The 25,316-nt window shown below is 50.2% G+C and overlaps 2 protein-coding genes and 2 non-coding genes across 15 annotated transcripts; 2 read left to right on the forward strand and 2 right to left on the reverse strand.

The window, feature by feature from the left end:
• Positions 1-44: 44 nt before the first annotated feature.
• ARL2BP (ADP ribosylation factor like GTPase 2 binding protein) lies at positions 45-11,782 on the forward strand. Of its 12 annotated transcripts, none has more exons than XM_030470237.1 (7): positions 45-119; positions 933-1,046; positions 3,636-3,697; positions 7,577-7,683; positions 8,371-8,456; positions 9,952-10,048; positions 11,178-11,782. In XM_030470237.1, exons 2-7 carry the CDS (start codon positions 1,009-1,011, stop codon positions 11,256-11,258), a joined length of 471 nt encoding a protein of 156 aa, XP_030326097.1. In that variant the 5' UTR covers positions 45-119; positions 933-1,008; the 3' UTR covers positions 11,259-11,782. The 12 variants fall into 12 exon arrangements, with proteins under 12 accessions (XP_030326097.1, XP_030326101.1, XP_030326103.1 ...); XM_030470241.1 differs by having other exon boundaries at positions 61-119; positions 991-1,046; XM_030470243.1 differs by having other exon boundaries at positions 72-119; positions 995-1,046.
• Positions 11,783-12,673: 891 nt separating this feature from the next.
• On the reverse strand, positions 12,674-16,988 carry PLLP (plasmolipin). The gene is made up of 4 exons (XM_030470248.1): positions 16,885-16,988; positions 13,962-14,135; positions 13,410-13,529; positions 12,674-13,331 (listed from the first exon to the last, which is right to left on the reverse strand). Exons 1-4 carry the CDS (start codon positions 16,897-16,899, stop codon positions 13,218-13,220), a joined length of 423 nt encoding a protein of 140 aa, XP_030326108.1. The 5' UTR covers positions 16,900-16,988; the 3' UTR covers positions 12,674-13,217.
• Positions 16,989-18,168: 1,180 nt separating this feature from the next.
• On the forward strand, positions 18,169-18,251 carry TRNAL-CAG. The gene has a single exon. It is a non-coding gene; the product is annotated as a tRNA-Leu (tRNA).
• A 133-nt stretch (positions 18,252-18,384) lies between these two features.
• TRNAL-CAG lies at positions 18,385-18,467 on the reverse strand. The gene has a single exon. It is a non-coding gene; the product is annotated as a tRNA-Leu (tRNA).
• Positions 18,468-25,316: the final 6,849 nt, after the last annotated feature.

A 25,316-nucleotide genomic window follows, 5' to 3' on the forward strand; every position in this document is an offset into this window, starting at 1 on the left:
AGGTGTGGGCGGGCCCTCCGCGGCCGCCTCCGCTCTTCGATTGGCTGCGGGCGGGGCGGAAGGAAGCGTTTCCGTGGAAACGGCCGGGCCGGGCTACGGTGGTGCCGCGGCGGCGGGAGGTGCGGGGCAGGGCTGGGGCCCCGGGCCCCGCTCGGGACGGGCGGGAGGTGGCCGGGGCGGGTCATCTGGGCGCCGTTTCAAGAGGGAAGGGCACGGCCTGGCCGCCAGGACCCCGTTGAGGAGCTGAGGTGAGGTAGGCGGGGTGCCCCAGGGGGAGACAGGACTGGGGCTGCACTGGAGCCAGGACTGAGAAGAGGAAGGCGAGTGCCGCGCTCATTTCTCCTCCTGTCCCATGGGGTGATGCCGTCGACCTGGTTCCCGCCCTCGGCCCTGTGTCACCCAGCGAGGAGGGGGGAGTAGAACAGGGTGTCCCCGCGCCAGCCCGCCGGTCTGCAGTGGTCCTGGGGCGCCGTGTGCCTTGTCCTGCCTGTGGGAGGGGTCACCGGCTGCTCCCAGCCACGGGACGAGGGCCTGGCCAGGACACAGCCCAGCGCTGGCCAGGTACATAGGATCACTGTCCAAAGCCTGGCCTGCGAGCTCCCCAGGGCCCACCGGACCAGAGCAGCATCTTCATCTTGGCTTCATTTCCTTGTGTCTTTGTAATAGTCATAGGTGCTTTAGGAGAAAAGATGTAAAGGTCACCTGAAACCCCTTTATGGAGACTAACCGCAGGTGTGTGCAGTTCTGAGCCTGTTCTCTAAGGAGGCAGAGACAGTTCCTAGAGAACTTGGGTTATTACAAAAAAGAAGTAGCAGTAACTTTGGAAGAACATGATTTTGAAATTCCTACCTCTAAAAATTCACTTTTTGAGAAGCATTTGGTAACTTAACAATTGAATTTGTATTAATGACAAGTCCTATGTTATTTCTTAGCACTTTGTCTGAAAAGAAGAAATAACCGCTAACAGCAGCGAGTTTGTCTCTCCCCCAGCCAGGCTATGCAGGAACAATGGAGGATTCTGATGAAGAAACCTTTGATGTAGCCATGTGAGTATGCTATGATCTGAGTCAGATTTTCAATAAGCTTACTACTAGTTAAAAACTCTTCATAGGAATATAATTACACAAATGAATTTACACCCCACTGGTTTGCACATTCTGCCTCTAGGAGAACAAGGGTGCAGAATGTAAAGCTACAGGAGGGAATATCATCAGTTCAGAGTTTAGGTGAAGTCAAACTAAATGTAACTGCAATGAGTGTAGCACTGGGTCATTCTGGCTGAGTGATCAAAATAAGCACTGTAAGGCTGAACTTTTTGTGTGTGTGTGTGCGCTTTAATTTTAAAATTTCCCCTTTTCAAAAGCGTATATTGTCTTATATCATAGATTGTAAGAACAAACTATTCCTCTGTGTTTAAATATGCTCCTTCAAGACATTTGAGACCATTTACAGCTGACCTCTGCTCTGGAGACAGGCTGAGAGAGCTGGGCTTGTTCAGCCTGGAGAAGAGAAGGTTCCGGGGACACCTTAGAGCAGCTCCAGTGCCTAAAGGGGCTACAAGAAACCTGGAGAGGGGCTTTGGACAAGGGCCTGCAGGGACACAACAAAGGGGAATGGCTTTAACCTGACAGAGGGGAGATTGAGATGAGATCTTAGGAAGTTCTTCCCCGTGAGGCTGATGAGGCACTTGCACAGGTTGCCCAGAGAAGCTGCGGCTGCTCCATCCCTGGCAGTTCAAGGCCAGGCTGGACGGGGCTTGCAGCAACCTGGTCTAGTGGAAGGTGTCTGTGCCCATAGCAGGGAGTTGTAACTGGATGAGCTTTAAGGTCCCTTCCAAACCAAAACAGTCAGGCATTCTATGACCTCAACCAAATTTTACACTGCTAGATGCTAAGGCACTGCTTCACCCCACATTTGGCTGGCATACTCTTTTCCTGAAGCTTGTGACAGAGAGGGATGTGCGCCTGTGCCTCTGTAGCTCAAGTTCACAGATTTTGTTCTTTCAGTGTACAGACTGTCACAGATGGCCACATGCTGGGGCTGCTTCAGCAGCCCAGGTTGTGCTTGCCTAGTTGTGCACGATGAGGTGACAGAGGCTTAAACCACGAGATTGGTGAACGTGTGTTTCTTCAGGTATGCAGATGTACATGTGTTGTGTAGAGAGATGGAATAGCTGCTGTTTTGAAACAGATAAAATTCCATTATTTACCTTACAAGGTTTAAATTGATACTTTACATTTTCTGCTGCTGCTAAAATAAGCTCTATAACTAGTAGTAGCTTTTATTTGGAGGGGAGAAAATAGTGGAAATTCCCTATAAGAAGGTCCTGTCCTTGCATGTAAGTTGGAAGGGATGAGCCCTGGTGCCTAAAGCCCTAACTTGATGCTCGGGTACGTTATGTTTCCACTGTTCTGTGCCAGCTCCTCTCCTGGTGGTGGTGTGCCCCCTGGTGAAAAAAGAGCCTTTTCCAGTACCTTGACTTGGCTTTGCTCATCTCCCAAGGCTTAACAGATCAGAAATGATGCTTCACTTGGTGATCAGATGCCTTTTTAAATCAAATAGCTTTTCGTTTTTCCTGGTCAGAATAAGCCTGATGGCTCATTATAGTTGGTTAAAATGTTGCTGAATTAATTTCACTAGAAAAGTAACTATAATGAGTTTTTTAAAACCTAGCCTGACAGACTGTTCTGCTCTATTTACTAAAGAGAAATTTGAAAGAGAGAGGCTTTTAATTTAATTTAAATGGTGCTTTCGTGATCAAAGCTATTTTTTTTCTTAAAGACAAATGTCCTATGAGTCTCGTTTCCCTCATGTGTGGAAAAAACCCCGTCTTTCATCTCCTGGAGAATATAGGAAGTGCTCATCCCCCACTAAAGATGAGCTGTGAATGCCAAGGAGATCCTGTGGATTATTTACTGTGGCTGAACAAGGGGCGCAGTAATAGATTTAGCAGAGGGATCCAGAGTCCTGCAATGCTGGTACCAAAGGTTTCTTTCCTGGATTACTTCAGATCCATAATGGGGTTTAATTTTTCACAATAGAATGAGCATGGGAGATTATGCCGTTTACTTGTCATTTGTAGGGATGTTTCTTGAATAAGAAAAATATTTAAATTGCTTCTGTTGTGTGATATTTGTGTATATATTGAGTTTAAGTGGTTCCACAAGATCAAGTATTTCAAAATGTTCTCTAGAATGTCTAGAGTTCTGTGATCACCATATAGAGTTTACACAGGGAAGAGAGCAGAAGGAAAGCTTGTGGTAGCAGCTGGGATTTGTGGGTTGGAAAATGCTTAATTTCTTTTCTTCTAATTACACTCATTAAATCCTTCTGCACCAGAACTAGAATTACCTTGGCAGTAATGCCAGTAAAACAACATGGGGTTTTTTTCAATTAGGCACCTTACTGGGGGAAATAGAGTAGAGGCCTGATGAGAATCCTATGAAGCAATCTTATCAACAATGTCATGGATTATTTTGTAGGTTGAAACCAGGAAATTATTCAGTAATCTTGTAATTACTGGGCTGATTTGTGCTTAGGCTTTTGTTAACACGTTTTAATTATAACTTTAAAACTTTTATTTCTGCTGTGCTTGAAATATAGCTTTATGCAGTATGGTCTTTCTTTGCTTTCAGCTCCTCCTTCTCTGATGCAGAGTTTGATGCAGTTGTTGGGAATCTGGAGGATATCATAATGGGTAAGCTCTGCAAGTAGTTGTAGACAACGAGATGAGTGCTCTGCATATTGCAAGCTGCTCTTCTGTTAGCAGATATACAGAGCTAAAACAGCCCCTGCCTGCTTCATGAGAGCTTTCCTTTCTTTGTCCCTCTGACCCCCAGGTTAGTAGAATAGGAAAAATATACACAAAAGTCTTTTGTGTGTTGTTTGCACAACAACGCGCTTATGAATCTTGAAAATTATTCTCTGCACAACTGCAATATGCTGCTTCTTAAATAAGCAGTAAAGGTGCTTGTAAATCTCACATAGAAATCAAAGCTTCCTGGGATTTTTATACCCAGGAAAGGGGATGGCAGAGGCTGAGATGTAATGTTCCCTTCCCCAGCTCCTCCTAAACGTCCCCTGCCATGTTTGTTGGGATAGTCTTAGGAGCTGCCATGGTTTGTCCAGGCAGTTTGCTGTCATGCTTAGCTGCTGCTGCTGTAATCTGGAATATAAAGTGCCTGTGCTGCAGTTTAAACATGTTGTTCCTTGTCCTGTCTCTGCTGAACATGGGGAACAGTTTATTTTCTCTGTTTCTGCAGCACCCCTGCATAGCTGGAGATGGGTGTCATCACGTCTTGCCACTTTCCTCTTTTTGAGACTGTTCTTTGGAGTTGATTATGTTGCCTGTAACTTGTATGCGTGCATACAGTTATAAGGTGGCAGGACCTGTTCACAGCAGGAACATGGAATGATGCCAATCTCATCATGTGAGCTTAGGCAATTGTAGGTGCTAAATTCTCAGGACCATCATGTTACCTGAGAAGTCAGTCTGCATGAAGGTAGCTTACAACATACCAAGACACAGTTTGTGCCAGTCAGCCACCAGCTGCATCATAAGAACAACACGTTAGCTTTCTGACCACATCCTTCCCAGAGGGAGGTAGATTCTGCAGCCTCAGTTGCCTGGTGATGTAATTGAATCTGGAGAAATGCTAACAAACTGATTTTGAATGCATTAAGATTTAGAAAGCTGAGAGTGCTGTGTTTTAACACTGTGTTAAAGCAGTAAGCTCACTGCCCTGGACTTCAAGAGAGCGGACTTTGGCCTCTTCAGGAACCTGCTTAGTAAGGTTCCATGGGATAAAGCCCTAGACGGCAGGGGGACCCAAGACTGCTGCTGGATATTCAAGGATCACCTGCTACAAGCTCAGGAGCTTTGCGTCCTTACTAGAAGGAAGCGCGGCAGGAGGGCCACGAGACCTCCATGGATGGAATAGATGCTGCTGAGGAAACTTAGAGGGAAGAAAGAAGCTTATAAAAAGGTGGAAGCGAGGACAGGCAGCCTGGGAAGAATACAGGGATATTGTCCAGGAAGCTAGGGGCCAGGTTAGGAAAGCTAAGGCCCAGTTAAAATTGAGTCTGGTAAGGGATGTGAAAGATAACAGGAAAGGCTTCTATAGGTATGTAGCAAACAAAAGACAGACTAGGGACAGTGTGGGCCCTCTCCGGAAGCTATCGGGAGAACTGGCTACCATGGATTTGGAGACGGATGAGGTTCTTAATGACTTCTTTGCCTTAGTCTTCACTGGCAAATGCTCTGACCACACCACCCAAGTCTTGGAAGGCAGATGCAGGGACTGTGAGAATGAAGACCTTAGGCCCACTGCAGGAGAGGATCAGGTTTGAGATCATCTTAAGAACCTGAACGTGCACAAGTCCATGGGACCTGATGAAATCCATCCGCAGGTCCTGAAGGAGCTGGCGAATGAAGTTGCTATGCCACTGTCCATCATATTTGAAAAATCATGGCAGTCAGGTGAAGTTTCTGATGACTGGAAAAAGGGAAATATAACCCCCATGTTCAAGAAGGGGAAAATGGAAGACCCAGGGAATTACAGACCAGTCAGTCTCACCTCTGTGCCTGGCAAAATCTTGGAGCAGATTCTCCAGCAAAGCATGCTAAGGCACGTGAAAAACAATGAGGTGGTTGGTGACAGCCAACATGGCTTCACTAAGGGGAAATCCTGCCTGACCAATTTGGTGGCCTTCTATGATGGGGCTACGGAACTGATGGACAGGGGCAGAGCAGTTGACGTCATCTACCTGGACTTGTGCAAAGCGTTTGACACTGTCCTGCACGACATCCTTGTCTCTAAATTGGAGAGACCTCAATTTGATGAATGGACCACTTGGTGGATAAAGAATTAGCTGGATGGCCGCATGCAAATAGTTGTGGTCAACGGCTCAATGTCCAGTTGGAAACCTGTAACGAGTGGTGTCCGTCAGGGATCGGTGTTGAGACCGGTCCTGTTCAACATCTTTGTCAACAACATGGACAGTGGGATTGAGTGCACCCTCAGCAGGTTTGCCGACGACACCACGCTGTGTTGTTCGGTTGATACGCTGGAGGGAAGGGATGCCATCCAGAGGGACCTGGACATGCTTGAGAGGTGGGTCAATGCCAACCTTATGAAATTCAACCAAGCCAAGTGCCAGGTCGTACACCTGGGTCAGAGCAATCCCAGGGGGGATTGTAGCAATCCCAGCTACAGGCTGGGCGGAGAAGAGATGCAGAGCAGCCCTGCGGAGAAGGTCTCGGGGGTATTAGTTGATGAGAAACTGGACATGAGCCAGCAGTGTGCGCTTGCAGCCTAGAAAGCCAACTGTATCCTGGGCTTCATCAAAAGAAACATGACCAGCAGGTTGAAGGAGGTGATCCTGCCCCTCTACTCTGCTCTGTGAGACCTCACTTGGAGCTCTGTGTGCAGTTCTGGTGTCCTCAGCATAAGAAGGACATGGAGCTGTTGGAGCAAGGCCAGAGGAGGCCACGAGGATGATCAGGGGGCTGGAGCACCTGCCATATGAAGACAGGCTGAGAAAGTTGGGGCTGTTCAGCCTGGAGAAGAGAAGCTGAGTGGAGACCTCATAGCAGCCTTCCAGTATCTGAAGGGGGGCTACAAGGATGCCAAAGAGGGACTCTTCATCAGGGACTGTAGTGATAGGACAAGGGGTTATGGGTTCAAACTTAAACAGAGGAAGTTCAGGTTACATATAAGGAAGAAGTTCTTTACTGTGAGAGTGGTGAGGCACTGGAATGGGTTGCCCAAGGAAGTTGTGAATGCTCTGTCCGTGGCAGTGTTCAGGCCCAGGTTGGATGGAGTCTTGGGTGACATGGTTTAGTGTGAGGTGTCCCTGCCCATGGCAGGGGGGTTGGAGCTAGATGATCTTAAGGTCCTTTCCAACCCTAACCATTCTATGATTCTGTAAGTAAACTTTACACTTACATCTGTTCTGTTGAATTTGGCGGTCACCTACAACATTAATTTTTATTCTTGTTTCTTTCCACAATTGGAAAAGAATTCTTTAGCAATTGAAAATGAATCTGGGAATTTCACTAATAGTTTTTAATTCGAGGAAAAAAAAAATATTTTGAATTCTTGTAGTGAAGAATTTTATAAACTTTATTAAAAAATACAGATGTTTTGCTGACTTGAGCACCTGAACAAGAAGATGTTCAGAATAAATAACCATATTAATGAAACGTAGAGCAGGAGCACTTCTTTGCTAATACTAAATGTAAGTGAAACTTCTGAGAAGTAATTATAGACCTTGCTAGGTGTTGGTCCCATTCCATTCTGAATGCTGTCAGAACACAGACAGATGTGCTGCTACCCTGTTGACGCCGCTCCCATAGCTGGAGCAGTGCTGCTCTCCACCAGCAGCCTCGCGTCTTCTGACAGATGGGTCAGCAGTGGTGGCTCAGCAGCAGCTGTGGGACTGGTGTGACGGATTCTGCACGTGCCCTGGGCTCTGTGGGTACAATGCAGGAGCAGAGAACTAGTGAATGTGGGGTTTGTGTTCAGAAAAAATGACTGAACTCATAACTGTGTGATGCATTTTTATTGTGGCCCAGATGATGATTTCCAGATAATGCAGAGGACTTTTATGGAGAAGCACTACCAGGCGTTTGACGACTCAGAAGAAAACAAGCTCATCTATACTTGTATTTTTAATGAATATGTAAGATACTATTTTCCTATTTTTTGCATGTATTATTTTTCACTTTTCTTGAGGCCAGTGTCAGGTCCTGTATGAACTGGACTGGTTTATGAACTTTATGAACTACTGGTTTTATGTGGAGCAGAGCCAACATGCTGCCTGCTGTCTTCTTCTGACACACAGTCATGATCTGTGAGCAAGAAAGATGTTTTCTGGAGGCCTGGTTCCTTGCTCTTTGTTTCACCTGAAAATTTCTGTAGATGTTTTAGAAGTTGTATAACTCTCCTGAATAGAAATCTAGCCTGTTGCTGTAGTAAATAATGTGTTTAATGTGTGCATAACAAAGTTTATTCTTTTCCAGTTGTATTATTTCATGTTCTGGACACTTCAATTGCGTTCTTCATGCCAAGCATAATTATGAAATTATACCAGCCTACTAGTCAGTACTATCCAATGAGTTAAAAATAATTTGTTACTAGATACAAATAGCATTTGTTCTCAACAATATTCCCAGAAAAAATGTTCAGCTCGGCCTCAACGGTGGTATAGCAATTCCCAGCCAAGGAACCTCCAGTTGTTTGCCCAGTGAGGATAATACAAAGTGCCAATAAGGTGTCACTGTAAGGAAGATGTGCTGTTTTTGAATCTGCTCCTGAAATCTGTTATGATGTTATAGGGGTGGTTTGTTTGGGTTTGTTTTTTTTTCAGATCCGTTTAGTAGAGAAATACATTGAAGAAAAGTTGCTTGAACGGATTCCTGGTTTCAATATGACTGCTTTCATAATGTCACTGCAGTAAGTGTCTGCTTTGCTTTTGGTTGGGGGATGGTTTATGAGACTCTCAATTCTTTTTATCTGGATTAAAGCTGAGGTTTCAAAGTTCTCCCTTTTAGAAAGAGGTTCCTCATGAATTAAAAAAAAAGTATTAATGCAGGCAATGACTGACCATACTTTTCTTGCCTTCAGCACGTCCTGCTACTCTGAATTTCTGAACTGTCATGCTGAAATATATCAGATTTTAAGGGGTAGGAAGAGAAATCAGAATGAGAACACTGGAGGCTTTTCATAATTACTGTCGCTTTGAAGCCAGACCCTTGAAAGGTTCAGTCATGTTTATCTCTTTCAGGTGCGGTGTGGGACGCTTAAATAGCCTGGTAGTCTTTCAAGAGGCATGTGCTGAAATGCCTTTACTGAAATATTTCTTGTACAAAATATTCAGAGAAGAGTTTGGTTTGTCTTAATCACTGCATTTGGTCACTTCAGTTTAACCAACTTCATGAAGAGATCACTTCTGTAAAATCACTGTTTTTCGCCTTGAATAAGAGAATCAAGTGTAGTTGGGAACTGAGTATCTTAAAATATTAGATTTATTCTTTTTCTTGTAATAGGACATTAGGAAATTACTATGAACTCACTTAGTACTTAGACTGTTTAAGGTAAAGCTCCTTTTCATAAGAAATTAATTAAATGTAATAAAATACTTAAAAACAAAACAACAACAAAAAACCCCAACAAAACAAAAACAGCTGTTAACTATTAAGAAAGTCTTGTTGAAATGTTTACAAGGGCCTGTAGGGACAGGACAAGGGGGAATGGCTTTAACCTGCCAGAGGGGAGACTGAGATGAGATCTTAGGCAGAAGTTCTTCCCTGTGAGCGTGCTGAGGCCCTGGCACAGGTTGCCCAGAGAAGCCGTGGCTGCCCCATCCCTGGCAGTGTTCAAGGCCAGGTTGGATGGGGCTTGGAGCAACCTGGTCTAGTGGAAGGTGTCCCTGCCCGTGGCAGGGGGTTGGAACTGGATGAACTTTAAGGTCCCTTCCAACACAAACCAGTCTGGGATTCTGTGATAAGCTGAGAGGGGAGCACATGTTTTCATCAAAAGTCCTCTGCCAAGCACCATCAGCACAGTCCCTCACTCTTAAGGGATGTGTATGATTCTGTGCCTCTCCCTAAGCTTTCCCACAACTAAGGGACTGTCTGGCTGTTTCAGTGCTAGGTAAAGGCCAGTTGAGTGTTACTTCTGTTGACTTACAGGTCAGTTTCTTTGTCTGGATTTCAGGGACTGATGTGAAACAGTTATGTCTTGGATTTAGATAAATGTAATGTATTAATGTACTTGGATGGGAAATACTGCAAGGTAATATTTGGCTAAAGTTTTGCTTTATTTTAGACATTCTTGTTTAAATCTTGATATTGCTCTACTTGTGCCAGTATCCTTGTTGACCTCAAACTGTTTTAAAATAACTATTTCCCACACAATTTTCTAATTCCCCAAATTCTTCTCTCTATAGACAGCACAAAGATGAGATTGCAGGTGACATATTTGATATGCTTCTCACATTTATTGACTTTCTGGCTTTCAAAGAAATGTTTCTGGATTACAGAGCTGTAAGTATGTCACATTGTTTATTTTCATTGGTATAATGGCTGTTGGTTTTGTGTAGCTCTGCCTGAGAGTACCAAAGGTCATGTTACTACAGTAGGCAGCAGCATTTATTCAAAGGCTGTACAAGGGTCAAAAGGAAAAGAACTTCACTGAGTGTCTGTTTAAACACAAACTGCACATTTAGTGATTTCTAGAAAACTTGAACGAAGCTGATATGTGGAGCAGTTCTTCAGAAACATGCTTTGTGTGTCTTTGAACATTGATTTCCAACTGAACTTCAGGAGACACTTTCTCACTGTGTGGATGACCGAGCACTGGCACAGGTTGCCCAGGGAGACTGTGGAGCCTCCATCCTTGGAGATACTCAAAAGCAGTCTGGACACAGTCCTGAGTGGCCCTGCTTGAGCAGAGGGTTTGGACCAGGTGACTTCAGAGCTCCCATCCCACCTTGACCATCCTGTGATTCTATGATATTTTTTCTTTCCTCCCCACTCCCTGCGCATCCAAACTTAGCTTTTTAAGCTTATTCCATTTGTATTTCTCTTCCTTTCTGTCCAGGCTGGAGAAACAAACAAAACTAAAGGATTAGATTTTGGGATAAGCTTTTTCCTAGGGAAATGCAATACATGTAAAGGCTCTCCAATATCTGTCCAGCCACCTTTGACAAAGGAGCAAAAGAGTCAAAGTTGCTGTCAGAGTTAAGCCCTTTGATGCCTCCTCCACCCGTTAAAGTGTCATAAAAACAAGGGCAGGTTGAGGAGGAAGAGACAATCCGTGTCTGAGCAGCAGGAGTACCTTCAGTTGGGGTTTGCACCTTTGAGGTCTCCTGTGAGGCAGACCACAGAAGTGAGATCTCCCTTGTTCCCTGAGCGCTGCCTGGGTGTTCTTGACTGATGTGAGCAAGAATCTGCTCTGCCCTGGCCAGCAGAGCGACAGTGACCTTGCTCCAGGGCTTCCTGCAGAACCTCTTCTTGAAGTTTGGATTCACATTCAATCTCAGATACTCAGGTAACATGTAATTTTATACTGAATGGTGCAGCCAACAGAGTGTGTATTGTCCGTTTTAGTTTTTGAACTGCTTATTCCAAAAAAGCATTGAGTCACAGATTTCTTTTTCTCCCATGTTTCCAGGAAAAGGAAGGCCGAAGTGTGGATTTAAGCAGTGGGCTAGTGGTGACTTCACTAAACAAATCATCAATGTCCTCCTCCTAGAACAGTTCATGCAAGACTTTGCTTCTGCAGATGAAGAATCCTGGAACTTTAAAGGAATCCTGTTGACCTATTTTGTTAATTGTAGAGCTAAAATAATGGTTTGCAGCTACAACTGAAAATATCCCTGTCATTGTTTTTATTGAAGTAAGTTTTCATTCTTTTCTGTTGCAATTGTTTCAATTAATTACTTCAGTCAATGGCAGTGTGAGTAAATACCTCAGAAGTTACATTCTGTTAAGAGTTCTGTTGTATTTTAAACAAGGCCTCTTGTCAATCCAGAAGCTACAAGGCATGGCTGGGGGTGAATTCTTCTTTTGATGGGGAATTGTATCTTGGTGTTCCCTGCAAGACCTGTCTGCCTCTATGCTTCTCTCTTCTGTGTTTCTGTGGGCTGCTGTTCCCAGGATAACTCATCCTTCTATGACACTCCTGTCACTCATCCCTGTTTCGATGTGTTTTCCATCAGACAGAGGGGCTTTTTTAAGAGATTAAATATCTCTATATAATGAACTACCTGTGTGCAAGCCTGGCTTCATGTTTTAAGAGTTTTAATGTTGTCATAACAATGCATGCAGAGGCTAATTTTCTTACTGTTACCAGGTTTTATATATATATTCTTAGTTGTGGAAACATAACCCTTCATTTCGCTCACTGAACACCAAACAGAGACTGGTGTGTCAGGGACTGATGCAGTTTGTCCAGTCCCTTTTTGGTTCACACCTTCCATTAATGCAGTTACATTTTCTGAGTCTGTTCAGGAGCTGTTAGACCTTCTCCCATGTGGAGCATGCAGTACATTTTGCAGTGTGGCTTACTGTGCTCCACCTTTCCTGTGTAGCAAGATCTGGAAATAAATTGAACTTGTTTCACGTATTTTTATTAGCTTGTACGAGGAAGGCACGAAGGGAAAAGCTGCTGTGTCTGGCTGGACATCACTTCTAGTTCTGACAAACACCAGCCCGTGTCTCTAAGAAGTGTAAGGTGAATTTGTCATCTCTAGTGCAGGGGAGCAGGTGGCTTCGCATTCTCCCAAGCACTGATCCAGGATGTGTTCCCAGACCAGCTGCAGACTTGGTTTTTATATTTGAAGACCACCTGTAGCAAGGGGCAGAACTGACTTGCTGGTTCATAGATGGTCCTGTGAGCTCACCACCTGAGTGGTGCTGAGCCTAGAGGAAGGAGTGCATCCAAGCCTTGGCACCTCTTCCATGTTCTTGTGGTCTTGGATGCACACTGCATGTGTGCATGGATGTGAAGAAAAGCAAGGTGAACCCCGTGGGCCTTCCTCCTCCTCCCGTGGGGCTGGGCTGTGGGAAGGGGCAGTCCCCTCTGGCATTGACATCCCTGCTGCCCACTCCATGCCGTGCTGTACCTGCCACCTTCTTACATGAAAATGTCCTGAGAGACTCCAGTGCTGGATTTAGAGATGTTTTTATTTAAAGATATTTTTTATTTAAGTAGATTTTAATATAAAGATTTTTTTATTTAGCAAGATTTATTTGTTAAAGATTTATATATAATTTGTGCTTCAAATTGTTAGAAATCAATACAAGAACAGTTCACACTGCTTCCTTTGCTTAGCCTTCATCTTCAGCTCTGCTACCACTTATGTATCACTGTAGCTGGGAATGAACAGAGCTTGGTTTAGTGAATTTTAGTATGGGAGTAGCCTCTCCACGGAGCTGCTCCAGCGAGGACAAACCCCAAGGACAAGCAGGAGCTTCAGCCTCCAGCAAGTCCATGTCCTCCCAGCAAGGCTGTTGGTGGCAGCACCGGTGGGTTTCTGCTATGGGTACATCAGCAGGAAGCATCATCAGAGACCACAGAGCTGCATCCATGTGGCCCAGTACTGACCATTGCTGCTCCAAGAGCGAGACCTGGTGGCACGCGAAGCTCCGAGCCACTGAGCCTGGCACAAGCTGAGTCAGGATGGCCCATGGCTGGGCTTCGCTGCCCTCCTTACGCATGGTCAGTCACTTGGCTGGTGGCTGCGTTGCTGCCAAGCCCTTTCCAGGCGCGGAAGCTGAAGAAGGTGCTCACCCCATAGGCAACCATGGTGAGGCAGGCGAAGAACTGGAAGAGGAACAGAGGCCATGGGTGAGCGCAGCGGCTGCCTGACCCTGTGGCCTTCCCCTGCTCACTGCTACTTACAGATGCCGCGGCTCTTCGGTTGTAATCCCACTGCCGCCAGGATGTCGGCTGGACGGCAGCAGCGCACGTTACGAAGGCGGTAATGTACAGGACAGTTGCCACAGCGTTGAAGATCATCAGCTAGGGAAGGCAAAGAGGAGGTCGTGAGGTCTGGGCTCAGGCTTGTGTTTCTGGGTGAGGGATGGGCAAAAGGCTCAGTTTCACGTTCCTCCCTCATCCCCAGGAGAAGCTGAAGAAAAGGGTCCGGCCCCTCACACTGGGAACAAAGATAACATCTCACTACATGCACCCTGGGCTGCGCTGAGAGGTTTCTGATTGACACCACGCCTGCAACAGCAACACGGTGGCTGTAACTTTCAGGATTGATTCAGGCCTTCCTGTTTCAAACATTTTCTAAGCAACTGAGGGACAGAACGAAACAATGTCATTGGGCAAAGTGCACGGGACTTTGTTCCGTCGCCCAGAAGACCGTGAAGCCCTCATTCCTCTTACAGCACCTCCCGAGGATGTTTCCCACTTAGGAACCCCGCTCGCTTCCTCTTGGCTACGCACCACGAGGGACCAGGGGACCACGTAGAACTTGAGCTGTAGCTGTAGGAGGTAAGTCATGAAGAAAAGGACTGTTACTATCCAGAAGAAGATGGACACGAACATCACCCAGCTGTAGGCAGCGTGAAGGTAGTACGTCGTGTCGGCAATGAGAGCCCACACCAGTAAGCCCAGCACCTGCGGGGTGAAACGGGGAAGCGTTCAGGTGATGGTTCCTGCAGAGCATCACCCAGGAGCCCTGGCTCACTTGCACCTCCGGCAGCTGCATCCCCATGGTCAGCACAGCAGGGCTGGACTGAGGGGCAGCTCAGGACAGGGAGCTCACCTGGGACCCTCCTCGCTCGTGGGTGAGCTCATGCTTGGTACTGCTATGCCAGAAGCTGCACAGGGATGTCTTGCATGGCAGGATGAGTGAAATATGGGCAACCTCACCACCCAAGGCCCCTGCTCCACCAAGAAGCTCTCATGCACAGAGCCAGTCTCTGCAGGGGCTGGCTCAGTGTTAGAGGCAGCTCATGGGGTGGATGAGAGCTGGATGCGTGGGGCTCAGCCTTGAGCTCTCCCAGGTACAGCAAACTTCTGGACTTATTTCCACTGCTTGGTCTAGTCTGGTCTGGTTTGCACCTCCTGTGTACACTGCTCCTGGGGCTCAGCTTTCACTGTTCACCAAGTTTAATTGCATAACAATTGCAGCATTGTGTGCCTGCAGAATGATCCACAATAAAACCCCAGGTAGATGAGTCTGTTCCTGCCCTGGCAGGATGGAAGAGCCCAGCCCTGTGCTGTGTCCACCCCTGATCTTTGGACTCTGGAGGAGATGCTGCCCTGCTTCACCCCCAGCTGCCTTTTCCACTATCCCCTCCCCAAGAAGCTCCCTGAAGCAGCAAGTTGGTGGGTATTTTTTTATTTAGAAAGCCTTTAACCCATGATGGAGCAAGCAGAGGATAAGACACCAGCACACAGAATGGGCCCTGGAAAGGAAAGGCTGTTGCAAAGCAAATGGCACTTTCTGTGATTTCTGCAGTCCCCACCACAGCCTGTGCACTGGGATGCAGAGCCAGGGCTCCGGCACCCGCTTCACCCTCCTTCATCACCTCCCGGCTGCGCCAGAGCAAAGCAGGGTCCCTTCACACCTGCCACCTGGGGAGATATGAGGCTCCAGCCCTGCACCCTTCATGTTTCCCAGCACAACCGAACATCCCAGGGAGATGCCCACAGCAAGGCTGGGGCAAGAATGTGCCACAGATGCAGCCACAATATATTCTAGTTCCCAGCTGGGGTTGGGATCACAGACTCAAAGAATGGTTTGGGTTGAAAGGGACCTTAAAGATCATCCAGTTCCAAACCCCTGCCATGGGCAGGGACACCTTCCACTAGAGCAGGTTGCTCCAAGCCCCGTCCAACCTGGCCTTGAACACTGCCAGGGATGGGGCAGCCACAGCTTCTCTGGGCAACCTGTGCCAGGGCCTCAGCACCCTCACAGGGAAGAACTTCTGCGTAACAGCTCATCTCAGCCTCCCCTCTGGCAGGTTAAAGCCATTCCCCCTTGTCCTGTCCCTACAGGCCCTTGCCCAAAGCCCCTCTCCAGGTTTCTTGTAGCCCCTTTAGGTACTGGAAGCTGCTCTAAGGTCTCCCGGAGGTGCCTTTTCTCCAGGCTGAACAAGCCCAGCTCTCTCAGCCTGGGATCTTGCTGGGCAGAGGCAGGTGAAGCTGCCAGCACTGCCTGCACAAGCCCACATGGCTTATTGTCAGGGGAGAAACACAAGGGGCTTTGTCCTGCCCCAGTGCACTGCCCTGGTGCTCACTGCCCTGACAATGCTGCCTTGTCTGGCACACCCATTTCTAATGCTCGTCATCACAAAATATGTGCAGGGGAGAAACGTGTAGGAAAGAGCCCAGCTCTGGAAGCAGGAGGCGGCATGTGCAAGTTGCCCTGCCCTGGCTATGGGGAGAGAAAAGCAGGAGCCCTCAGGAACAGGTTCTGGGGAGCAGTGAGGTTCAGTGGATGGAGCTGGGTGAGCATGTTTAATGGTATGGCCCGAGTAATGGGACCAGGTGTGGGTTTGGAGGGTCCCTTCTGCTGATCTGGATTCCATCTCTCTTTCCTGATGCTCCTGCAAGACACCCCTGACAGCATCTTTCCCATGCCCCTCCTTGAGCATTTGTTCCTATGTCACTATCACGCCCATGCCCAGGGTGGAACTTTGGAGCAGGGAGCCAGCTCTATGCCAGCTGCCCCCAGGGAGAGGGGATGAACAAATGGGCTCCCCACTGCAGCAAGGCAGCTCACACCAGGCCCCCTGCGCAACTGAGCACCCACCCCTGTGCACATGGGGCACCCAAAAGTGCCAGGAGGGAGCAGCAGCAGGAGTTTATTCTGCAGCTGCCTCCATTTCTGAAGCCATGGGAAGGTGATGCTGCTGCAGCCCAGTTTGATGGTGCAAAGACCCTTCTGCTTGTCTAGAGCAGCCACCAAAGCCTGACCCAGGGGAGGGCAGCCGGAGGGCTGGGCGGGCCTAGGGAGGGTGAGAGCCCTGGGGCACCCCGGAAGCACCCCCAGCACCCCACCTCAGTGGGGGTCACCGTGCTTCCTAAGGCCGCCGGCCCCTATGGCTTGCGTCCCGCAGGGATGCCCACGCATATCAGCCGTGCCAGGTGCTGGGACCTGCCAGGCGTTGAGCCGAGTTCCAATTTGCATGAGGGCAAGGAGCTGAATTTTCCTCTGGCTTTGGAGAGGGAAGGAGGAGAGAGGGAGGCCGCGGTGTCTCAGGGTCAGAGATTAATTAGGGTTAGAGAGCGAGCACGGGATAGGGATGGCAGCCGAAGGGAAACCGAGCAGTATCCACCCAGGGCAACAAAGCAAAGCATCAGCCACCAAGCGTGTGTCGCGGTGCGCCCCCCCGCCCCGGTGCCCCGCGGTACTCACGGCCTGGGTGCACATCAGCCCCCCGAGCGGCGAAAGCACGAAGGCACCATCCAGGGCGGGCAGGGGGGCGGCGCGCGCGGAGCCGCTGCTGGACAGCCCGGCCATGCCGCGGGCACCGGCTGCACGCGGCCCCAGGGCTCCTCCGCCCCTCCCCGGGCGGGGCAGGGACCCACCGCCCCGTCCCGCCCCGCCCCGCGGGGCCCAATGTGTTAACTCAGCTACGGGCCCGGGACGTCGCGGATCTTCTCTTCTCTGCAGCTCGCTTTTGTGGCCTTTCTGTGGCTCCAACGTGTCCCCGTGCCTGGGGCTGTTACTCCTGGCACGTCTCCTTATTGAATCCCAGACTGGTTTGTGTTGGAAGCGACCTTAAAGTTCATCCATTTGCAACCCCCTGCCATGGGCAGCGACACCTTCCATTAGAACAGGTTGCTCCAAGCCCCGTCCAACCTGACCTTGAACACTGCCAGGGATGGGGCATTTACCGCTGGTTGTCCTGAAATCACAGTTCTTCAGCCAGTGTGCGGAGAGGTGAACAACACACAGAGCTGAGATATTGGGGCCCCTCTGCTCTGGAGACAGGCTGAGAGAGTTGGGCTTGTTCAGCCTGGAGAAGAAAAGGTTCTGGGGACACCTTAGAGCAGCTCCAGTGCCTAAAGGGGCTACAAGAAACCTGGAGAGGGGCTTTCGACAAGGGCCTGTAGGGACGGGACAAGGGGGAAAGGCTTTAACCTGACAGAGGGGAGGTTGAGATCTTAGGAAGAAGTTCTTCCCTGTGAGCGTGGTGAGACCCTGGCACGGGTTGCCCAGAGAAGCTGTGGCTGCCCCACCCCGGGCAGGGTTCAAGGCCAAGTTGGGTGGAGCTTGGAGCAACCTGATCCGGTGGAAGGTGTCCCTGCCCATGGCAGGGGTTTGGCACTGGGTGAGCTTTTAAGGTCCCTTCCAACCCAATCCATTCGGTGATTCTGTGATATGAATAGACAGATTGCAGTGTGAAGGGTCCGGTGTTTCCTCACACTCCTGCCATGCAGTTGATGATGTCCCAGCATGGTATGCTGCTTCACGCTTCCTGCTATCGTGTGGCTGGACCGTGACCTGCCCCCGTTCCCCCCCATCTCCTGCTCCCGCGGCCCCTTCTCCGGGTGGTTCTGCTGGGAGGTGAGAGCCCGACCAGCGCTGCCCGGTGCCCCACGGGGCGGGAGCGGCCGCGGCGGCGGGGCCTCGCCACAGCGGCGGCCGCTGGTCCTATAGTGCGGGGACGGGGGGGAGCCACAGTGGCGCAGGGCTGTCAGGATGGCCGAGCGGTCTAAGGCGCTGCGTTCAGGTCGCAGTCTCCCCTGGAGGCATGGGTTCGAATCCCACTTCTGATAATGCACTATTCTTTTGCGATATGGTCGCACCTGTAGCTTTAATTAATTAGTTAATTGCGTTTAATTGAGCTGGGGCATCTTTATTCCCCTGCCTTCAAGCAAAATGCTGTCGCCGGGCGGTGCAAAATGGAGATGTCAGAAGTGGGATTCGAACCCACGCCTCCAGAGGAGACTGCGACCTGAACGCAGCGCCTTAGACCGCTCGGCCATCCTGACCCGTTGTTTGTTGTTTTACCGTAGTGATCTTCCTCCGTCGCCCATGCGGATCCACCGAGCAGTCGGTCGCGATTGTCGCGGGGTGATCACAGTGTGAGTGGCGAGAGGTGTCCGAGGGACAGCGGCTGTCACCCCCACTGCCAACGGGCCGCCGAGGAGCTACGGGCCGGCCAGCCTCGCACCTACCCCTGGGAGTTGTAGAATCACAGAATAGTTTGGGTGGGAAGGGACCTTAAAGCTCATCCAGTTCCAACCCCCTGCCACAGGCAGGGACACCTTCCACTAGACCAGGTTGCTCCAAGCCCCCTCCAACCTGGCCTTCAACTCTGCCAGGGATGGGGCAGCCACAGCTCCTCTGGGCACACAGCCGCTGGTATCCCTCAGAGGGTGTGACAGAGGACAACTCTTCACTATGTGGGCCAGTTGCAGGGATGTCAGCACTTGGTTTTCTCTACAGAAAAACACAAACCCTCTTAGCACCTTTTGGCAGCTCCTGCTGCTTCTCCAGAGTGTGTTTAATATTGATCAGAGCAGTTGTGCCTGCCCCATGTTCTGTGATTCCATTCCCATTCTGCCAACAAGTACATCTGTTCGTCCTTTCCCCACCTATTTATCCCCACCTCACTCTGTGTGTGAGCCCATGATCTCACCTGGAGGCTGCTGATCTTGAAATGTGGAAAAAACCCCTACTCACCCTTCAAATAAATACCAGCGTTTGCTCTGTTCCAGGCTGCTCCTTGCTCCAATGCAAGGGCGCGGGCTGACAGGGTGATGCTGAGCCAGGGGGTGGGTGGTGCGGCAGTGCTTACATGACAGTTTGTTTGGTGCAGCAGGGTTCGGCCCTGCCAATTTGGAGTCAGCTCTGTACTGACCAGCCTGCAGCCTCCTACCCCTTCCTGCCCACGGATACAGCTCAGAGGAGTTGTTTGCATGTACTGCCACTACGAAAGAAAGGTGGGAGAGCAGCCAGGCAGGGGAGGACGGGGGGGGGGGGGGGGGGGGAGATGAAGGGGAAAAGCCACGTAAACAGCCAGCAGAGAAAGCTATTTTTTGAACAGTTCAGTCAACCCATTGTCCTGCGGTGAAGTCCTGGCAGCCTCGGAGTGGAGATGTTTATCTGCATCCATCCATGTGCTGCAACTCAACAAGCAGGAAACGATACAGCAGGGCTGAAATCATCTCCACATGGCCCCTCGAAGTGCAGGATCTGCAGAAGCCTGGTACCTCCACGGGCTGGGCTTGCCCCAGGCAGTCCTTTTCCTGCCTCATGGAAGAAGCCCGTCTAGCACCCACAGGGAGGTGTTTGGGAGCCCTGGTCCACCCATACCGGCTCTGAGTTACCAGCACCCACCTAGGGGATCTCCTGTGGTACGGAACCATGTCAGCAGGGCAAAGGGAGTTGCTGATTAACTCTAGGACAGAAGCAGCGATTCTTAGCGTGGGTGCTTCGGCCACAGAGGTAATAACCACCGCACGATGGCGTTGTCTGCTGCAGCACGAGGCAGAGGCCCGTCCTGTTCAGGAAACGCTGCAGGAGCCTTTCCGTCCCTACCGCGTGGGCCTTGTCACTTTGGGGCTGGCGGGGCCAGGAGCTGGGGGCACGCTGGTTGGGTTTGTCCTTTATCAGCCATCCGGTGGGTGCCCAGGGGAAGCGGCACATCCCGTGCTGATGGGGTCTTTCCTCTCGGCGGATGCCTGTCGGTGGCGGCCGGGGGCTTACAGGGGCTGGCTACACCGCGGCCCTGCAGCCCTCCCAGAGTCAGCCTTTGCACCAGCACTTGCCGGTGCTCCCCCATCCCTTCTGTCACAGCTCTGGGGGTCCTCGGGGGTCTTGCTGCCTGCAGTCGTGTTGTTGCCTAGATTTCACCCTGCTGGCTGGACGCGGGTGAACCAGCGCTTCTCTGGGGCTGGGGCTGGATCTGGAGCCAGCTCAAGGAGAAGGGGCACAGGCACATCAGCTCTTGCAGCAGATGGCTTGTTTTGTTTTGGCACACAGGCATGAGCCAGACTGTCTTCGGCCACAAGCCCTGGTTTGAGACTGGCTCTGTCCTCGGTGGGGAATTTGTTCCCCAAATAGCGTTTTGAATCCTAGACATGCCTCATCTCTGCTTTCTTAGTTCTCCTTCGCTGCCTCCTGAGGTTGATAGGCGGAATCATGGCCTGAGAGGGAATATCACATATCCGTACCCCCAGCAACCTCTTTATTAACTATCCTCTGGCAACACCAAAGTGCCAATGGCCAGCATCTGTGGCCTGTTTCTTTTAGGAAACAAGACAGCTACTTTGACCCTAAAAACACACCTCACAGCCACCAGAACTGGTCAGGGGAGCCCGAGGAGCTTTTGCACTAGACGGTGGGGCAGGTGTGATTCTGTCATGGTCCCAGAAAGAAAATTAGAGTAAGGTAAAAACATTGGGACCAAGCTGACTGGTCATCTAAATACACTGATGAGGGAGCAGGTCACTGTTTGGGTGGCAGCCAAAACCCATCCTGAGTGTGCAGGCTCTGACAGAAGCCGAGAAGGATACACCCTGTTCTTACAATGTGGGGTGCAGCAAAGCTGGGGTGGGAGAGGGAAGGGGTCTACTGACTCCCTGCTCTCTTGGTTGAGCCAGTGAGGCTTGAAAAGGGTTAAGAGCTCGGGCAGAGAAACGCGTGTCCAGGATTGTTTCCCTGCCCAGCCCAAGCGTGTTTATTATGCTAGTGCCTGTAAAGTCATGTTGGTGTCAGAAGCCCTGTGGGCTCCTGTGGCTGTTCACTGCTGCTTTTGTGTGTCCCTGGGCACTGGCGGAAGCCTGGCACATATCCGTGCCTGAGGCTTGGCAGAGAGCTCCGCCTGAATGAGCTGGGTGGCAGCTCTGGTTTGGAGAGATGTGGTGTCCCATTTCTATAGGAGACTGGCTGGGATTTGAAAGCTTGTGGGATGGGAGGGCTCAGCTCAGACTTTGGGCTGCCAATGGCCACAGCGCAGACACATCTAGTGCATCATAGCACTGCATGTGGCAGCTCTTTGAGCCCTTTGGTGCTGACCCGCAGGTTGCCACGGGCTCTCCTGGAAACACAGTTGGGGGTCAGCCCCTGCAGCAACACTGGAGAAAGGTTTTCTGCATCTCTCCACCCACTGTCACGGCTTAACTCATGTCAAACTGGTCCCACAGCCACTGTTGGAAGTCCTGAGGAGACAGGAAGAGGTAAGCTTTTCCAAAAGGCAATAAACAGAGCCACTTGTGGTAAGCTCCTTTCTTGGAAACTGGCAGCATTCATGTGCAAACACGTTGGATGGAGAAGTGAGAAGTGCAGATGTGGAGAACTGGTGAAGGTGGTGGCCCACACATGCTGCTGGATGGGACCAAAGGACTGGGTCTGTGGTAGGCAGGAGCTCCCTCTGCCCCTGAGCAAAGGGCTGGGGCCAGGACCCAGCCATTCCTGCCAGGAGAGGGACCCCTCCAGGGCAGGGGGTTGCTGGCACAGGTGCTTGCTGCTCCTGCTGTCGCAGGAAGGAAGGAGGCAGTAACTGGGGCGCTTGCCCTGTCCTTTCCCACAGCCATGGCAGCAGGCACTAGTCTGGCCCTCAGCTCTGGCAGAGGTGAAAGAGCAGAGCCATGGCAGTTAGCTGCTCCCCACCTTCTGCGTGTTCCACAGTGGCCCTGGTAGGACCCTTTCCCAGGATGTGAAGGAGGGGTTCCCAGGGTACCACTCTGGAGAGAGACACAGCACAGCCACACCAAGGGAAAGACTGGCTGCAGCTCCCGCAGCAGCCATGATCTCCTGTGGTGCATGGAGGTTTCTGTCATGCCTGTCCTGACCTCTCCCCTCTCTTCTCCACAGTGCAGTGATGAGACATGGCCCTTTCAGGGATCGTCTGGCTCTCCTTCATCACACCAGCTCCGTGGAAACAGTGCCTTCGGGACCTGCAGCTATGCAAAAGGTTTGCAAGATCAGGATGTGCCTCAGACTCTGCAGGGACTTGGCAGGACCCAGGGGCCTGATGTGCTCAAGCAAGCCTGTTCTGGAGGAGCAGAACTCCTTCCCCTCACCTGAAAACCTGCCCTGATTTCTTCTGTGTCACCCAGGCACATCTCCCCAGAAGAGCCTTGCTTGTTCCCTGTCCTAGGGAAGAGCTTGTGCCTGGTGGCTGCATTGCTCAGTGGGCGCATTGCTGCAAGTGACTCTTGTCTGTTTAGGAGAAGCTGAAGTATGTTGCAGACTAACCAGCTCTGTGTTTGTTTCTTTGCACGTAGTATTTTCAACAAACTTAAATCTTGTTTATTGCAGCAGCTGTTGCAGGCCTTGGCAATCTCCATGGGACAGTTGCAGGATTAGTTGTCTTCTGTTCTGTCTTCTTTGGCTGCAGAGGAAAGGCACCAATCCTCACTGCAGGTATGCACCTTTCCATGTATGTCTCACTGGATAAGCCACCAGTCTGCAGCTCAGCTGTGGTGCTGCCAGAGGGAAAAGTCATGCTCTGCAGCCTGGCCGGCTTGGGATGCTGACCAGGCTGTGGGCAGCCTCACTGTGGGAAAACAGAATATCAGCATTTTGCACTGTGTGCTAGTGACCAAATTTGTTCTAATTTACAAGGGGAAATGTGTTCAGAGAGCTGAGAGCCTGTGTGACGTCATCTGCTGTTTTTGGAAATGTTTTCTAAGTGAGGCAGTTTCCTAAAAACACAAGCCCTGCGCTGGTCGATACTTCCCAAGCAAGAGTGGTGCCATCTCCTGTAGAGGCACTGGCTGCGGACAGCCCCAGACTGCTTCTCATTTCCTGCCCTTTTCTTTAATGTGGGAAAATTCAAAGTTGTGCAGTGACAAACAGATTTCATGGATCCCATTATTTCATTTTCTCCCTTATAACAGTAATGGCTCAAGAGCTCTACATTAAGCACAGGTTGAGAGTATCTCCAAGATGGGAGGCCCCTGTAGCTCCAAGGACCCATCGCCTGAGTGTGTCACTGGTTGCCTTGGCCAGGAGAGAAGAGGTTGTTGGGCCAGTTCTGGACTGCTCTGGGCCATACCAACCAGTGCCATGTCACTGGAAAAGCCATTGGAGTTTCTCCAGATTGAAGCCTGGAAATCTGGTCCCACACATCAAGGACCGACTGTATGCACTGGCCTCATCCATAGTCTGTGCACCACCAGTCTCCCACGTCCTTGCTCACTCACTTTGCTGCACATATACTCCTTGAGAGAACCTGGAGGAGCCCAGTCCTGGTGAGCATGGAAGCTCTGCTGCAGGGATGGTGCTTCAGCTCCGTTGAGTCTAATGCTCTTGGACTGCAGTAAAGGGGGATTGTATAAGAGCAGTGGCTGAGCTGCCATCACCACTGAGGAGGGGTGTGGGCAGTGCAAGGATGAACTGCCACAAGGCAGGCTTAGCCGGGAAAAGAAAATCTCATCATACACCCAGAGCTGGAATCCTGGGTCAGCCTGCCTCCTCTGCAGCATCAAGCCCAGCTGGGTCTTCCCAAAAGTTAAATGTTCCTGCTGCCTCTTTCCAGCAAGCTTCTGGGACGGAGGGCAGCAAAGGGTGCTGTTAATACCTACCTCTGGGGGTGCTGGGCTTCCCTGCTCCAGGAAAACTGACTCCTGAGGTCTTGGGAGCTTCTGAACACACCATACAGTGGAAATCTTCATCCTTTTGTGGGATCAGCTCTGGCATCTCTCTTCCAGGTCATACAGCCTCCTAAGATCTCACTGACCTTTCTTTTTTCCCCAGTCACCACGTGATTTCCAGGAAGACAAACCTACTGTAACAAACATTTCCAGCATGGAAACACCCTGGAGGAGGCAGGCCATGTTCTGGGGCTGTTTCCTCTTTCTTTGGGACACAGGCCTTGTTCACTTTGTGTATTGTTTTGCATATTGTCTTTGTAGGGCTAAGTTGCTTCTTGCCTTCAAGAGCAATTCCCCAGCACTAGTCATATGTTCCGTCCACCTGTGAGGTCCTTGACCCTGAGCAGAGCTGGAGAACTTGCCTGCAAACAGCCCTGGCAAAGCTGCAGTGGGTGGGAAATGCTGGAACTACTTCCGTGTTTCTCACGGGGAAGATGGGATCTGGCCCTTTGGCCTGTGCTGTCTGTTGCTGGGACCTGCAGGAGTTCCCTACCAGGACTGCCAGGAGCCCTGGCTTCGCAGGAAAAGCAGCTGCATTGAGCTGTTCCTGCCTTAAAACAATGCCTGTGGCAAGCCGTGCCTTAAGCAAACAGAGCGCTCACCCTCCCACGCTGTATGCACACTTGGAGCCCTTTCATCACTTTTACCCATCACTGGCAGTAAGCCCTTTGCAGGAGGAGCAGAACCCATTTCTTCAGGGGAGACGTGAGCATGTGTGGGCCATTCCACCACCTCCAGCAGCCAAGGCGCCGACAGCCTCAGGCAATGCCAGTTTCTGGGGACAAATTTCCTGTAAGGCTCTGCTGAGCCTGAGAAAACACTGTCTGGGGAAGGGGCCAGAAAAAGTCCCAATAGATGCAGCGTGATCTGTTCTGGCTGGATCAAACAGACTATTTCGAAGTCTTAATTTTTATTTTCATATCCTTGAAATGGGTTTTATCTTCTATTACAATATAAGCAGAGGCTGAAATTACAGGCTGGGAGTTTCACCAAATGTTCTAAAAATACATCATATGGAAACCTAGGGGGTTTCAGTCTTTAGGAATAAAATCCTAACTGGAACTCTTGGAATTTCCCCCAGCACAGAGGAGCCAGGTTTCCATCAGCCCTAAGAAAACTGTGGGAAAAAAATATTTCAGAGGCAGCCACACTGTCTCAGTCTTGATCTTATCTTCATCTTTCAGCTGAGGGAGTTGGCAGGGAAAATTGCCACATATTCTGCTGGGATCTGAGATG

This window comes from Strigops habroptila, chromosome Z, assembly GCF_004027225.2.
Source record: "Strigops habroptila isolate Jane chromosome Z, bStrHab1.2.pri, whole genome shotgun sequence".
NCBI lineage: Eukaryota > Metazoa > Chordata > Aves > Psittaciformes > Psittacidae > Strigops > Strigops habroptila.

Coding starts and splice junctions, on each gene's coding strand:
- ARL2BP (XM_030470237.1), top strand. CDS start 1,009: ATGGAGGATTCTGATGAAGAAACCTTTGATGTAGCCAT. Junction 3,698..7,576: donor TCTGGAGGATATCATAATGG/GTAAGCTCTGCA, acceptor ATTGTGGCCCAG/ATGATGATTTCCAGATAATG. Junction 7,684..8,370: donor CTTGTATTTTTAATGAATAT/GTAAGATACTAT, acceptor TTTTTTTTTCAG/ATCCGTTTAGTAGAGAAATA.
- PLLP (XM_030470248.1), bottom strand. Junction 13,530..13,961: donor TGGTCCCCTGGTCCCTCGTG/GTGCGTAGCCAA, acceptor TGCCTTCCCTAG/CTGATGATCTTCAACGCTGT. Junction 13,332..13,409: donor ACCGAAGAGCCGCGGCATCT/GTAAGTAGCAGT, acceptor TTCCTCTTCCAG/TTCTTCGCCTGCCTCACCAT.